At 42.1% G+C, this 17,111-nt stretch overlaps 1 protein-coding gene across 2 annotated transcripts in view; it reads right to left on the bottom strand.

Moving 5' to 3' along the window:
* Nucleotides 1-17,111, bottom strand: part of UBE2J2 (ubiquitin conjugating enzyme E2 J2) — a 53,512-nt gene that overhangs the window by 35,409 nt on the left and 992 nt on the right. The window contains exon 2 of one of the 2 annotated variants that reach the window (XM_077457601.1): nt 15,274-15,470. The exons of the other annotated variant lie outside the window; for it this stretch is intronic. Coding sequence (XP_077313727.1) covers nt 15,274-15,324 — 51 coding nt within the window. The 5' untranslated portion in view covers nt 15,325-15,470. The remainder of the gene's footprint in view (nt 1-15,273; nt 15,471-17,111) is intronic. 2 annotated transcript variants of the gene reach the window in all.

The raw sequence follows: 17,111 nt of genomic DNA on the forward strand, positions 1-17,111 counted from the left end.
GTTCCTCCACTCCAAACTCGTTCATCCATATTTTTATGGACCTTGTTTTGTGCACTGGTCCAAATCATTTGGTGGAGGGGGGATTATGATGTGGGGTTGTTTTTCAGGGGTTGGGCTTGGCCCCTTAGTTGCAGTGAAGTGAACTCTTAGGGCATCAGCTTACCAAGACATTTTGGACAATTTCATGCTCCCAACTTTGTGGGAACAGTTTGGGGGTGGCCCCTTCCTGTTCCAACATGATTGCACACCAGTGCACAAGCAAAGCCCTTAAAAAGGTATGGGTGAGTGAGTTTGGGGTGAAGGAACTTAACTGGCCTGCACAGAGTCCTGACCTCGACCCGATAGAACAGTGATGGGGAACCTTGGCACCCCTGATGTTTTGGAACTACATTTCCCATGATGCTTATGCAATCTGCAGTGTAGCTGAGCATCTAGAGAAATGTAGTTCCAAAACATCTGGGGTGCCAAGGTTCACCATCACTGCGATAGAACACCTTTGGGATGACTAAGAGTAGAGACTGTGAGCCAGACCTTCTCATCAACATCAGTGCCTGACCTCACAAATGCGCTTCTGGTAGAATGGTCAAACATTCCCATAGATACTACTAAACCTGGTGTAGAGCCTTCTCAGAACAGCTGAAGCTTTTATAGCAGCAAAGGGTGGGCCAACTCAATAATGAACCCTAAGGACTGAGCCTGGGATTCTAGTAACGTTCATGTGCATGTAAAGGCAGGCGTCACATTACCTTTGGTAATATAGTGAATCTACAAGTGGTATCTAGGCCAGACGGAGGTGTCCCGGAGTAATTTGTGCAAGTTTCAAGGAAGGAGAGCCACTTTGGAACGTCCACCGACAACTTCGGGACACCGTCTGGCCCCAACATCACCTGTAGATACAGTTGTGCTTGTAAGTTTACATACCCTGGCAGAATTTATGATTTCAGAGATATTTTTCAAAGAATATGAATGATAACACAAAAACTTTTCTTTCACTCGTGGTTAGTATTTGGCTGAAGCCATTTATTATCAATCAACTGTGTTTACTCTTTTTAAATCATAATGGCAACAGAAACTACCCAAATGACCCTGATCAAAAGTTTACACACCCCAGTTCTTAATACTGTGTATTGCCCCTTTTAACATCAATGACAGCTTGAAGTCTTTTGTGGTATTTGTGGATGAGGCTCTTTATCTTCTCAGATGGTAAAGCTGCCCATTCCTCTTGGCAAAAGGCCTCCAGTTCCTGTAAATCTTTGGGCTGTCTTGCATGAACTGCACGTTTGAGATCTCCCCAGAGTGGCTCAAAGATATTGAGGTCAGGAGACTGAGATGGCCACTCCAGAACCTTCACTTTATTCTGCTGTAGCCATTGACAGGTCGACTTGGCCTTGTGTTTTGGATCATTGTCATGTTGGAACGTCCAAGTACGTCCCATGCGCAGCTTCCTGGATGATGAACGCAAATGTTCCTCCAGTATTTTTTGATAACATACTGCATTCATCTTGTAAACAATTTTGACCAAATTTCCTGTGCTTTTGTCGCTCACACATCCCCAAAACATCAGCGATCCACCTCCATACCTTTCATCATAGGCCTTGTTGACTCCTCTCCAAATGTAGCGTTTACGGTTGTGGCCAAAAAGCTCAATTTTGGTCTCATCACTCCAAATGACTTTGTGCCAGAAGGTTTGAGGCTTGTCTCTGTGCTGTTTGGCGTTTGGTAAGCGGGATACTTTGTGGCATTTGCATAGTAATGGCTTTCTTCTGGCGACTCGACCATGCAGCCCATTTTTCTTCAAGTGCGGCCTTATTGTACATCTTGAAACAGCCACACCACATGTTTTCAAAGAGTCCTGTATTTCATCTGACGTCATTTGTGGGTTTTTCTTTGCATCCCAAACTATTTTCCTGGCAGTTGTGGCTGAAATTTTATTTAGTCTGTGGTTTGGTTTCAACTGTACCCCTCATTTTCCACTGCTTGATTAGAGTTTGAACACTGCTGATTGGCATTCTCAATTCCTTAGACATCTTTTTATATCCCTTTCCTGTTTTATAAAGTTCAACTACCTTTCCCCGCAGATTCTTTGACAATTCTTTTGTTTTCCCCGTGTATCAGAATCCAGAAACTTCAGTGCAGCACTGGATGAAAGATGCAAGGGTCTGTCAGGAGTGCAGAAACTCCTTGACCTTTTACACACACACACACACACACACACACACATTAATTACAAGCAAACAGATCACAGGTGAAGATGGTTACCTCGAGCCATTCAAACCTCTTTGTGTCAACTTGTGTGCATGTTATCAGGCCAAAATCACCAGGGTATGTAAACTTTTGGTCAGGGTAATTTGAGTAGTTTCTGTTGTCATTATGATTTAAAAAGAGTAAAACACAGTTGATTGACAATAAATGGCTTCAGCCAAACACTAACCATGAGTGAAAGAAATGGTTTTGCGTTATTCATATTCTCTGAAAAATGGCCAAGAAATCATACATTCTGGCAGGGTATGTAAACTTATGAGCACAACTGTACATGCTTACCTGTCTGCTACTCATGTGTGTTGTCATTTGGCTTTTTAATAAAAAATACTGTTGTTTTTAACCTTCTACACTTAGTCTGGTGACCTCCCGTGCCCCTTTTGTTTCTTACAGAGAATTAGTCTATGGGGAGCTGCCACTAATGACGCTTTTAGACATTTGATATATGAACTTTATGGACCTTTCATACAATTATGGACTTTCATAATTAAGGATTTTGTTTCCAGCCATTAAGGCGCATCTACTTTCCAGCGCCATTCATATATTTTTCTCTTGGATACCAGAAGTAGTCTGCTTTTGCCAGCCAGAAAAGACTCCTTTGTGCCCCTCTCTGATCTAGTTTCTTTGTAACATGGGCTTGAATTTCACAAATTTTCAGGCAAGCCCTGTCAGCTCAGAGAGGGGCACGGCGGAGGCTTTTCTGGCTAATAAAGATAATACAAACACCTTGTGCTGTCTGCTCTCAGGAAGATCTGTTACTTTTAGAAAGTTTAAGGGCTCATTTACACTGCAGTCACTGCAAGGGAACATTGAGAGGTTTTCTTTGTGGCCTGTTTGCACCACAATGCTGTATTTTTTCCCACAGTACACTCTATTACACCACACTGCTTTACAGAGACATAACTAAAGTGTCACTTTGTGCACCTCAAAAGGTTTTTTTTTTTCAATAAAAAACAAAGCGAAAACACGCATCGCACTGTCCCCCCACCGCACCCGACTACAGGGAAAAACCGTCAGCTGCTGACACCCTAAAACAAAGCATTCCATATGCGGCCAGTGTGAACAACCTACATTCACTTTAAAGCCCAACTCCAGCCAAAACCTGTTTGTTTTGGACAGTGGGGGAGGCATAGATTCACTGTCATATTTATTGCGCTCTGTGTCCTCCGGACAGGAAGTGCTAGGGAATCTCTCCACTGAATGTTTTATTTTCATTTTTGTAGCAGGGGCAGCTATGGCCTCATGCTGATCTCATCATCGATAGTGTGAAATCTGCTGTGGATGACTTAAAGCGTAGTTCCCGCAAAAAAAAAAAAAATTACAAGTCAGCAGCTACAAATACTGCAGTTGCTGACTTTTAATAATCAGACACTTACCTGTCCAAGGGTCCATCGATGTGACCCATCCCCTCCGCTCGTCTCCCCCTCTGCTCTGCTGCGCCGGCATTTTAACTGTAGGCGCCCGGATGTAGCTTCACAGCTGGGCACCCACTGTGCATGCGCTTTGCGCGCCGTGACTGGCTGCACAATCATCTGGGATCTATCACGTGTCCCAGATGATTGACAAGAGCGAGGGGGAAGAGGCGATCTCCCTTCCAGCGCCGAGGGAAGTGACATCAGGAGCCCAAGCACTGAAGGAGGCAGATTTCAAGGGACCACATAGCAACATGGGAAAAAAAAAAAAAAAAAAGCAAGAAAAAAATTTTCTCCACATTTTTTTTTCTTTTATTTCATCCACATTCATGACATTTTATTTTTTTGGGTGGAACTCCACATTAAGACCAAGGTCATTCTATGCCTCCTGTCACAACTGCCACCTACTAGAGCTGCACGACTAATCGTTAAGAATCAAAATCAAGATCTTTTTCCCTTCCCGATATTCAAAACAACATGTCACAATTCTCGAAAGTGCAGAGAGTTCTCACAGCCAGGAAAAAAAAATATAAAAAAAATCCAGCCTGTCAGGTTTAATCACAACAACCAAATAAGTAGAAAAAAAAAAAATCTTTTTTTTTTTTTTTTTTTATATCAAAGGAAACAATTCCAGCATGTAAATGAAGGAAGTTTAACCATTTAAAGACCAAACCTTCTCTGACGTTTGTTGCCTACAAGTAAAAAATTATTATTTTCTGCTAGAAAATTACGTGGAATGCCCAAACATGATATATCTTTTTAGCAGAGACCCTAGAGATTAAAAATGGAGGTTGTTGTAATATTTTATGTCACACTGTATTTGGGCAGTGGTTTAAAAAAAAAAAAAAAAATACTTTAATGAATTAAAAAAAAAAAAAAAAAAACAGTAAAGTTAGCCCAATTTTTTTTGTATAATGTGAAAGAAGACGTTACACTGCGAGAATCGTGATCTTTATTCTAAGCTAAAAAAATAGTGATTCTAATTTTAGCCAGAATGGTGCAGCTCTACCACCTACACATTGCTGATGTTTACATGTCGGCCCTGAACACATGCGGTGGCGCCCCACAGGGGTCATTTATGCTATTCACATGTAAATGTTAGTATAAACGTTTACATGCTTACAACATAAAGCACGGTCAAAAACGCATGGCAAACACAAATCTTCTAGTTTTGGTTTACACAGCTAAATGCCATGACTGCCAAATGTTCCATAGCCTACTAATTATGGATCTGAATGCAGCTTACTGTACGCTTGTGTGTATGACTCCTAAAGCGAGGAAATTAATTGTATGAAAATAATGGACAGACCAATTGATTCCAAAGTCCAAGACTTGATTCACGCTTGTGTGGGTGGTTGGGGGTATCGCAACTGTTCCTGCAACCACCCGCAGCCAAAATGAGCTGCTCTTTCACAGACACAGGGGGGTGGCATTTATTCCTAATGGCACCCACACGCATCTAAACACATAGTGCATTTCGGGCGTGCAAAAGCCCCATGCGACTTCCCTGCGGCTGCAGTTTTAAGAAGGTGCAGAGACCCATTTCCTGGGTTTCCCACACATACAGCAGTCCTATCAAGTGAATGGGCTGCTGTGTCCATGCAAACAAATGCTGCACACCGAATGCATAGGTGTGAAAAGCAGAAGTACAGCCAAAGCTCATTTGGCTGTACTTCTGTAGATCAGGGATTCCCATACTTCTCTTTTAAACAGGGCAGCAAGACTCACATAAAAAAATCTTTAAAATGTTGCCATATAAAATTTGGCATAATAAAAAATGTAATCGATTGCTGTGAGTGTCTCCTAGAAAGGGGTATGATCACAAGCGTGACACGGCTAAAAAACAAACAGCCAGGGGTTGATATTTTGCCACATTCAGGAGGTGGCTAAAAGTCACCTATGGGCACAGAAATAATCTATGCTATGGTCACATACAAACTGGGCGATTAGCTGCAGCCAGAACCCCACAGAAACGCCAACCCTCGAAACTCGTTGTCAGCATCCAGCAGGGTCAATTTAAAGCTCTATTGGCATGTAACTGCTCAGATAAGTGGTTATCTGTGCTGATGCCGACCACTGAATTGTACAGAGTACAAATCTGACAGTGGCTGTCGACAGTGAATGCTGTCCCCACGGTATGTGCGGGCAGCATTTAGAACCAACCCTGTGTGGTCACGTGACTATAGTCTGGTCCAGTGGTCTCCAAACTGTGGCCCTTTGCTCGCCTCTGTGTGACCTTTGGAGCACCTTTCTTCCCTCTGATACAAGACAATATTCCTTCCACTGGCACCAATGACGGGGCACCATGTTATCCACTAGCACCAATGATGGAGCACCATGTTATCCACTAGCACCAATGATGGGGCACCATGTTATCCACTGGCACCAAAAAGGTGGTGAAGGGGTCCTGTATCCTATCATAATCCAAACATGTGTAGGAAAGCTGTTTTTCTCCCAAAACATCGGCTTTACAATACGTAGGACGGCAATACAAACATTAGCTCCTTTTTTTTTTTTTCTTTAATTTTTCCAAAGAAAGTTTCAGCCAACAGCCAAAGTACGCAATGATAACCAATAATCACAGTCAAATAGCACAGCAAGCGTAACATAAACAGAGTTATGGAACAATATGCCCAGCGCTGTATAGGTGGACATGAACAGCTATTACAGTAGTGAAGATAGTGGTCAGTAAATCACGCTAGGGAGATAGATAAGCAATTATATGAATGACCCAAGAGATAGAGAGATATATATATATATATATATATATATATATATATATATATATATATATATATATATATATATATATATATATATATATATATATATATATATATATATATAATCTCTCTTTTTTTTTTATTATTATTATTAATATATTTGAGTGCAAAAACAGTATAATAAAATACAAAAAAGCAAAGTAACTTAGATTAAAACCTTTTTAGAATAATGGCAGATATTGCTTCCCTATGGCCTACTTGGCCCAGAGACGGAGGTATAAAAAGCGAGATGCAAGCACTATACACCATATCTGAACAACATAGCCCATCTCTGATTATGAGCTCCCTTATGGGACTGATGTGAATGGTTCAATGTTCTCTGGAAGTAAAATAAGGCATTGCTTTCAATGAGTCAAACTTCTCAAGTATTCAGTGTTAAATGTGTATAATATGCAGCCTGTTTCCTGGAAACCAGAATTAGAAAATTCTAGTATGCTAGTAACAAAAACACAAGACGCAAAAATAGGGGATGTAAACACGAGCTAAATGTACCAAAGGTCTGTGACAAACCCGGCATAACCAAAGGCAGGGGACTTTAGAGTGAAAGGAATGGATTACAAAGGCTACACAACAACAACATAGCTGGTAAAGGTTGCTCTCCCATTGTTTGATACACGCAGACAAGTTCTATTAAATACATTTTCTAAATTTTTCTTCTTTGCAGTCATGTAACCACAAAGCTCCAGTATTCCCCCCCCCCTTCTTTGAGGTTGTTGCGGCCAGTGGGCATGAATTACTTGCCACCAGACAATATCTCCTAAAAGGCACACTTTTAGGAGATATTTACAGTACCTTCCACATTGGGGGTATACAATGACTTTAAGCAGGCTGTACACGTGGAAACGTCCCTCATTCAGAGAAAACCGTACAGATGGAAGCACTTTCCTTCAGCTTTTGTGTTCTGAGAGCCAAGAGCCACATCCAATTGGACGTCATCACTGTTCGGCTGACAATTTTCCATCTGGCGCCAACAAAAGGCAATTGAAAAATTGCCTTTTGTTGACTCAAGTGGTGCCAACAAGGGGCACCCATGACTCAAATGCCAGACAATAGCTGCTGAATTGGCAGACTTTTGAGCCTTCAGCTATAAAGCACTTACTGGGGTTCTAACCCCTCACAAATCAATTTACATTTAAAACAAAACCCTCCTAGTCTTTACAGCAAAGGAAGCCGCCTCTGATCTGCAGTTGCCATGCGGCAACACCATTCATTTGACAGTCTAGTTGAGAGTACAGTACAAGCAACTGTGACAGTCATCATTCAAGTCATGCCTTGAAATGCAGCGGTTTTGAGAAACTGTTAAATTGATGGGTTTAGCTCCAAGACAAGAGTGCTGCCTTTAGATAAATTTTAAACTGGACGTAAACCCTCACATATACCCAGTGAAGTAAACAGCCTCTGATGATACACAGAGATGAAACAAATTTCCCTACATAAGTTTTACGTGTATAGCTGCTGTCTTCAGCTTTCTACATTCTTTAGAAAGTGCACATTGTGTTAAGAGATTATTTTCTTCCTGTTCAGCACTGGGTGTGGAGTCTTGGCATACACTGTGTGGCAGCTGATTGGAGGAAAGGCACACACCCCCCTTCACATAGGCAAAAAGGTGGAATGTGCTGTGAATAGACACACTCTCTGCTAATCTAGTTATAGCACCCACACAAATTTAAGGATGGTTTTATCTGCTGTGTCAGAGAACTTGTCAGAAGTTATCATGCTGATAACAGAAGACCTACAAGGGACTCAGTGCTTTGGAGGGAGATAAGAAAACACTGCAGATATATGTGCCCAGGACAAATTTCATGAATCGGGTTTACATCCACTTTAACTACTTTCTGTCCTAAGGCTATATATACACAGTGGATATAAAAAGTCTACACACCCGTTAAAACGCTGGGTTTCTGTGATGTAAAAAAAAAAAAGAGACAAAGAAATGATTTCAGAACTTTTTCCACCTTTAATGTGACCTATAAACTGTACAACTCTGTTGAACAACAAACTGAAATCTTTTTAGGTGGAGGGAAGTAAAAATAAAAACTTAAAATAATATGGTTGCATAGTGTGCACACCTTCACACTAATACTTTGTTGAAGCACCTTCTGATTTTATTACAGCACTCAGTCTTTTTGGGTACGAGTCTATCGGCATGGCACATCTTGACTTGGCAATATTTGCCCACTCTTCTTTGCAAAAACACTCCAAATCTGTCAGATTGCGAGGGTATCTCCTGTGCACAGCCCTCTTCAGATCAAACCACAGATTTCCAATCAGATTCAGGTCTGGGCTTTAGCTGGGCCATTCCAAAGCGTTATTCTTGTTCTGGTGAAGCCATTCCTTTGTTGATTTGGGCCGTCGTCATGCTGAAAGATGAAGTTCCTCTTCATGTTCAGCTTTCTAGCAGAAGGCTGAAGGTTTTGTGCAAATATTGACTGGTATTTGGAACTGGTCATAAATTCCCTCTACCTTGACTAAGGCCCCTGTTCCAGCTGAAGAAAAACAGCCTCAAAGCATGATGCTGCCACCACCATGCTTCACTTGTGGGTATGGTGTTCTTTTAGTGATGTGCAGTGTTTTTGTGCCAAACATCTTTTGAAATTATGGCCAAAAAGTTCAACCTTGGTTTCATCAGACCAGAACACATTTTTTCCACATGCTTTTGGGAGACTTCAGAAGTGTTTTTGCAAAATCTTTGTGAGAAAAAAAACAAAAAACAAAAACAAACAAACAGTAATGGGCGCCTATTGGCTGGATGGGAAGGGGCAGTGTACAATGAGAGTTTAAAGTAGAAGTAAACCCATCGATTTAAACAGTTAAAAAAAAAAGGCATGCCAGGAATGCTAACCGCACATTGACTGTGCTCTCAGCCAAACTATCAAACCATCCAATGGCTGGTGTCGTAACGAATCACGTGTGCAGCACCATAGCAGTTGAAGATTAAACAGAGACAAAGATGGCAGCTTCCTTGGCTGAAAACGATAGGGGAGTTTACTTCCACTTAAAAAAAAAAAAAGGAGTTCTTAAAAGTTCATAAATGGGACAGTCTCCGAATGTATAACACTGGTTACAGAAGGCTGCAGCTAGAGGGGACTCTGTGGACATGCAAAGGAGAAAAAGACAAGCGCCATCTAAGTGCAGCAATGATAAAACTTTTAATGCAAGGATAATAGATAAAACTCAAAAAATGACAAGGAGGAAAGCACGTGTAGTGAAAGAGGGTTCATCCACTCCAGGAGAGAATGCGTAGAGGACATCGCTGGTGTCAGCTGCCCTGGTGGCTCCCAACGCCTCAGGAGATACGGGTACATTCAGAAGAAGCCTCTGACGTCACATTTGAGTGCAAGGTGGAGCGGGCTGTGTGCAAGTTCGGAGCATGCATGCTCCTTCATCAGGCATGGAAGAATATGGGAGATTGTCACCACATGTACCACACAGCCAGTACTTGCCAGATATTTCTTCAGCGCCTTTAATGTTGCTCTAGGCCTCTTGGCAGCCTCCCTGACCAATTTTCTTCTCATCAATTTTGGAGGGACGTCCAGTTCTTGGTAATGTAACTGTTGTACCATATTTTCTCCACTTGAGGATGACTGTCTTCACGGTGTTCCATGGTATATCTATGCCTTGGAAATTCTTTTGTACCTTCTCCTGACTGATACCTTTTAACAATGAGATCCCTCTGATGCTTTGGAAGCTCTCAGCAGACCATGGCTTTTGCCGTAGGATGCGACTAAGAAAACATCAGGAAAGACCTACTAGAATAAATGATTTTATTTGGGGTTAATCAGAGGCACTATAAATAATGGAAGAGGGGGAACTGACTCCTAGTTAACATGAGTTTGAATGCGATTGCTTAATTCTGAACACAGCTACATCCCCAGATATAAGAGGGTGTGCATATTTGGAGCCCTTTCACACTGGGGCGGGCGTCAGCGGTAATGCAGCGCTATTTTTAGCGCTGCTTTACTGTTTTAGCACCGCTATTCGGCCGCTAGTGGGGCGGTTGTAACTCTCGCTAGCAGACAAAAAAAGGTTAAAACCATCCGCAAAGCGCTGCTGGGCAGAGGTTCTTTAGGAGCGGCATATACACCACTCCTATAGCACTGCAAAGATGCGGCTTGCAGGACTTTTTTTACCATACTGCTGGCACACCACTCCAGTGTGAAAGTCCTCGGGTTTTCATACTGGAGAGACGGGAGAGGCTCGTTACAGGCGCTATTTTTAGCGCTGTATCGCCTGTAAAGCGATTCAGTGCAAAAGGGGTCTTAAGCAACCACATTATTTTATTTTTTTGTCCCCCCCCCACTAAAAGATTTCAGTTTGTTTTTCAATTGAATTGTACAGTTTATAGGTCACATTAAAAGGTGGAAAGTTCTGAAATGATTTCTTTTTACATCACAGAAACATGACATTTTAAAAGAGGTGTGTAAACTTTTTATATCCACTGTATACAGCATCAACAGTTATGCCATGACCCTGGTATGTTTTTTTTTTTTTTTTTACAGCCAGTGATTGACTTTCTTGTATCCCCTTTACAGGGCTCAGAAGCCCCCCCCCCCCTTTCCACTGCCATTTGTGTGCTTTCTTGCTCCACCAGGGAGCCCGGGACCGGGCTCCCCGGGAGTCGGGTCGGCTGAACACAGAGGAGAAAGGGAACATCTTTCTCTGATTTCCGTGACGAATGAAGCTGGAAGCGACAGGTATTTTCTCACTTTCAGTTTAAGGGATGGGTTTCTCTGGCAGAACAGTCCATTAAAAAGAGGTTTGAGCGCCTGCACAAGCACAAATGCGCACATAAATCCACCACTCAAATATAAACAGTGATTGCACCACATATGTAGAGTATTGCCCCATATGTCAGAGTAAGAGCAATAATTCTAGGCACAGCGACACATTTAACTCTAAATTGATAACCTGTAAAGGGTTTTAAATAGGGGGTTGACCAATAGTTTTTTTTTAGGGCCGATACCGATTTTGCTGCTGCCCTTTAGGCCAATAGTCAATAACAGGCATGCTTTAAAAAGTGGGAACAGCTCATGTAATTGGGCATGTGATTGCCATCATCCTAAAAAGCATAAGAAATTGTGAAAATCCTCTGTTTGGGGATTTTTGAGGCAATAGAAAAAGATTTTTTTATTTTTTAATAAAATTAATTTATTTTGTAAAAGTCGTATAGAAAAAAAATTCATAAAATTTCAAACATATTATGATGTATTAAAAGACATTGTATATTGAAAAGACGACAGAAGTGATACCGCCCACTACATTATTCAATAACCGCCAATAAGGCAGGCGGTGCCGAGTAGCGGTATCCAAACGCGTTTCAATAAATGGTATTCAATAAAATCTTCATCAGGGATATTATATCACTCTCTACAGAAAATCAAGAATGCAATATGTTAGAAAATACATATAAATGTCCTATTTCATACAAATAGATTAACAGATATATTATATATGTATATAAATAATGACTTACATTTTCAATACATAGTCAAAAAGTAGCAGATGCATTCTCCCCATATTAAAGGCATGGAAAAATCCAAAATCCACAAATGATGCCCTTTATCCTCTACAAAACGGCTGGATATAAAGGAAATCCAAAGAATTGGTGCTCCAAAAAACGTAACCCAGCAGCTGTATGGAAACGTATCATTTTTAAGGATAAGGGTAAGGAAGTAAACACCCCCCCTTCCTCCAATTCCATTCCCTAACAATTCCAAATCCTCGTGTTGGAAAATGGAATTGGAGAGAGGGGGGGGGGGGGGGTTCACTTCCTTACAGCTGCTGGATTATGTTTTTTTGAGCGCCAGTTCTTTGGATTTCCTTATATCCAGCCGTTTTGTAGAAGATGAAGGGCATAATCTGTGGATTTTGGATTTTTCCTTACCTTAATATGAGGGATGCATCTGCTACTTTTTGACTATTAACAGTTATATTATATCTATTTGTATGAAATAGGACATTTATATGTATTTTCTAACATTGCATTCTTTATTTTCTGTAGAGAGTGATACAATATCCCAGATGAAGATTTTACTGAATACCATTTATTGAAACGCGTTGGTTTACCTCTACTCAGCATCACCTGCCCTATTGGCGATTATTGAATAATGTAGTGAGCGGTATCACTTCTATCTTATTTTCAATATGCAATATCTTAATATTTGTACATCGTATATAATATGTTGAAATTTGGTGAATTTTGTTCTACACAACGTTTACAAAATAAATTAACTTTATTAAAAAATAAAAAATCTTTTTTTATTGCCTCAAAAATCCCCAAACAGAGGTTTTTCACAATTTCACAGGTACTCTTTAGGGAGGGATCTGGGGTCAATAAGAACCCAAACCCCTCCTCTGCACTTAAAAGTATTCAAAAATGCCAAGATCTGCATTTTTTAATACTTCTTTTTTTTTTTTAAACTGGCGCCTTTAGGATGCCAGACATCGCTTCTGAGTTACCCGAAACAAAGCCAATTCTGGGATAGGAGGCAGAGCGGCTGAAGGAGGGTAGAGATCCCCTCCTGCTGCTTGTAATAACAATTGTGAATTTCGGCAGCACCAATAATCGGTTGACCCCTACTTTTAAAATGTCACCTATGCATAATTTTTAGGGATGTACCGAAATTTCAGCCACCGAAACATTTCGGTTGAAAATTGACTTTGCGGCAAGAGAAAATTGGCCGATAATGGAGCGGGGCGAGGCGGGGCCCGGGCTCCGCTCCTGCCCTTGGTGCCGCCCATCACAGGGGTGTCCTATAGCGCAGAAGAGAGAGGAGAGTCACCGCCTGGTTGATTAGAGTGCAGGGAACATCACAGCTTTCATATCAATAGCTGTGTGTTCCCCGCCACACGCCGTCACATACAGCCCCTCCCCCTTGTCTGGGGAACTTTGATTGGACGGGTGATCTGTCTTGCTTGGACAAAGTGGAGGGGCTGTATGCGACGGTGCACGGTGTGAAACACACAGCTATTGAAATGTAAGTTGTGATGCTCCCGGCGCTCTAATCAACAAGGCGGCGGCTCTCCTCTCTTCCCCTGCACTGGCTGGCTGCAATGGGGGACACTGGCTGGCTGCATTGATCCCTGTGCCATGTCCCCAGTCTCTGGCCATCTCCTGCGCCATGTCCCCAGTCTCTGGCCATCTCCTGCGCCATGTCCCCAGTCTCTGGCCATCTCCTGCGCCATGTCCCCAGTCTCTGGCCATCTCCTGCGCCATGTCCCCAGTCTCTGGCCATCTCCTGTACCATGTCCATAGTTTCTGACCATCTCCTGTATAAAAATATTTATTTAAAATAAGTTTCGTTGTCTGTCATTTTCGGTATCGGTTTTGGTTTTCAGCCTAGTGTATTTTTCATTTTCGGTATCGGTTTCGGCACCATAAAACCCAATCGGTGCACCCCTAATAATTTTCACAGCTGTGTGCAATTTTAAAGTGATTCTAAAGGTTTTCAGTTTAAAACTAAAAATAACAATCATGTTATACTTACCTAATCTGTGCAATGGTTTTGCTATCCTGTAAATGAACACTGTTGGGGGGGGGACTTGGTTCAAGACTGCACCCAGAAGGGTTTTCTTTTCTTTTTTTTTTTTACCTTAAAGTGATATTAAACCCTGATGAGTTTGACTTCCTCTTTGTTCCCTGCAAAGTAAAATCATAATGGACTAGTATGCATGTGCCACTTACCTGCAGAAGAAGCCTGCGATGTCACTGGTGTCCCCACTGTGTGGCCGCATCCATCTTCAATCCATCTTCCTTCCAGGGTCGTGAACTCTGACTCTGTTACTGGCTGGAGTTGTGTGACGTCACAATGCATGCGTGTGGGAGCCGAAGGTCTCTATAGAAACAGCACAATCGTGCCCTTTCTTCAGTGCGCACGCGCCAATGACGTCAGCGCAAAGGTATATGGCAAATATCTCCTAAACCATACAGGTTTAGGAGATATTTCCAGTACCTACCTTAATATATATAAAAAAACAAAACAAACATAGTATATTTACCTACTCTGTGCAGCGGATTTGCATAGAGCAGCCCGGTCCTCCTCTTCTCAGGTCCCCTGCCGGAACTCCTGGCCCTTCACAAGAGCCTGGAATGTCAAGTGCCTCCAGCGCAAACAGCAGGCTCGCTCCTTAGCGATTGCTCTGAATGTCCATTCACACACTCTCTTCTCATTGCCTTACTGACTGTGATTGCCAGCAGCGGGAGCCAATAGCCCCCACTGCTGTCTCGACCAATGAGAAGGGAGAGTTTACGGTGAGCTGAGGCTCTTGTGCACATCACTGGATCTAGATGGGGCTAAGGTAAGTATTAGGGGGATGGGAGGATGCTGCTCTGAGAAGGTGTTTTACCTTCATGCATAAAGGTAAAAAACCTTGAGCCTTTACAACCACTTTAATTCTCGATATGTTTGGTATCTATTTACTTCATGCAACAACATCTTTTATAAATTTACAAAAACAAACAAACAAACTGGGTATTACATTGTGTTTGTGTAAAACTCATGTAAGTGTTTTTTTCCTGAAAATGCGCGATTGATAAATGGCTGTGCAAATATCATGCAACATAACAAAAAACAGCCATTATTTTTTTTTTCTCCAGGGCCTCTGCTTTCAGAAAATATATTTCTGTTATGTTTTGTGCTTCTAACAAATTTTCTAACAAAAAAAAAGTAGATTATAACATGTACACAAAAAAAATTTAAAAAATGTGAAAACAATTCCCCAGACAGCAAGAGGATAAAGAAAGGTGCAGACTGAAGAAGAGCCAACTTGTGAATGAGCAGGTTATGTGACAGAGTGAGGGGGCTGGGCTCTAGCCTCACCTTATTTACAGGTGTCCTCCTATATACAGGATGAGGAGAAGATTCCAGCATGTAGTAGAGCTGCACGATTAATCAGTAAAGAATTGAGATTGCGATTCAGGATTCAGTGCAGAGTGTTCTCTGCTCAAGACGACAGCTGTCCAAAAACCACCAAAAAAAAAAAAAGGCAGCCTGACAAGTTTATCATAACATCGATCCTGTGAGACAAAGAGAAACAGTGTAACATTTAGCCCTTTTATATCAAAAGGGATGAACTTCGGTCTATAAATGAGGGCAATTTAACCACTTGCTGACCAGCCACCATCATCATACAGAGGCAGGTCAGCTTGTTCCCACGAATCGGCGTAACTGTGCATCAGCTCCTTTAAGAGCCATAGCAGGCGCGCATGCGCCTGCTGCACGGCGGGGAACCCAATGCGCGTGGCCGTGATGTCCACCGGCCACCTGCGATCGAGGGCATGAGAGTCAGAGCGGGGATTTGTGTGTGTAAACACACAAATCCCCGTTCTGACAGGAGAGGAGAAACAGATAGTCTGTTCCTAGTAATAGCAATCTCTCTCCTCCTCCAGTCAGTCCCCCCCCCCCCACAGTTAGAAACACATTTACCCCTTGATTTCCCCCTAGTGTTAACCCCTTCCCTGCCAGTTACATGTACACAGTAATTGGTGCATTTTTCACTGATCGCTGTATAATTGTCAATGGTCCCAAAAATGTGTCAAAAGTGTCCAATCTGTCCGCCACAATGTCGCAGTCGCGCAGATCACCGCCATTACTAGTAAAAAAAATTAAATAAACAAAAATGTCATAAATCCCCTATTTTGTAGATGCTATAAATTTTGTGCAAACCAATCAAGAATCAACATACGTTTATTGTGATTTTTTTAACAAAAATATATAGAAGAATACACATTGGCCTAAACTGATGAAGAAATTTGTTTTTTAAAAAAAATTGGGAGATATTAAAGCAAAAAGTATTGTTTTTTTTTTGTATTATCCTGACCGGACCTCATATGACGCAGTCAGGATAATAAGCCGATGCGCGCGCAGCAATCATTGTTGCGGTGTGCCAGTCTGACACAACGCAGCAATCATTGTTGCGGTGTGCCAGTATGACACACCGCAACTCTGATCTAAGAGACTCTGACAGAGACTTTTTACCATGTGATCAGCCGTGTCCAATCACGGCTGATTGCAATGTAAACAGAGGAGCCACTGATAGGCTTTTCCTCACTTGCTTCTGACAGATGTGAGTAGAGCCGATCAGCGGCTCTCCTGATGGGGGGGGGGGGGGGTGGGGGGGTGTGTGCTGATTGTTTATCAACGCAGCCCCCTCCCCCCCCCTTGAATACTAGCCCAAGACCACCAGGGATGGCCACCAAACTGGACTACCAGGTATGCCACCCTAGACCACCAGGGAAATGCCAATCAGTGCCAATGAAAAATGCCTACCAGTAGTGATGCCTATCAGTTACATCAGTGCCACCCATAAATACCCATCAGTTTCACCTATCAATGCCTATCAGAACCGCCTATCAATGTCACCTAATTGGTGCTGCCTTATCAGTGAAGGAGAAAAAAACTTATTTACACAGTTTTATAAGAAACACAAAGAAAAACTTTTTTTTTTCTGTCATTTTTTAGTTGTTTAGCAAAAAATAAAAACCGCGGGAAGTGATCAAATGCCACCAAAAGAAAGCTCTATTTGTGGAAACAAAATGATAAAAATGTAGTTTGGGTACAGTGTAAGGGCCGGTTCACACTGCGACGCGAGGCGAGGCGACACGGCTCGCCTCGCCTCGCTCCCGCAAGTCGCCCCCATTCTGTACAATGGAACCGTT

This window comes from Lithobates pipiens, unplaced genomic scaffold (assembly GCF_037356315.1).
Source record: "Lithobates pipiens isolate NorthernLeopardFrog02 unplaced genomic scaffold, aLitPip1_a1.2 Scaffold_27, whole genome shotgun sequence".
Lineage (NCBI taxonomy): Eukaryota > Metazoa > Chordata > Amphibia > Anura > Ranidae > Lithobates > Lithobates pipiens.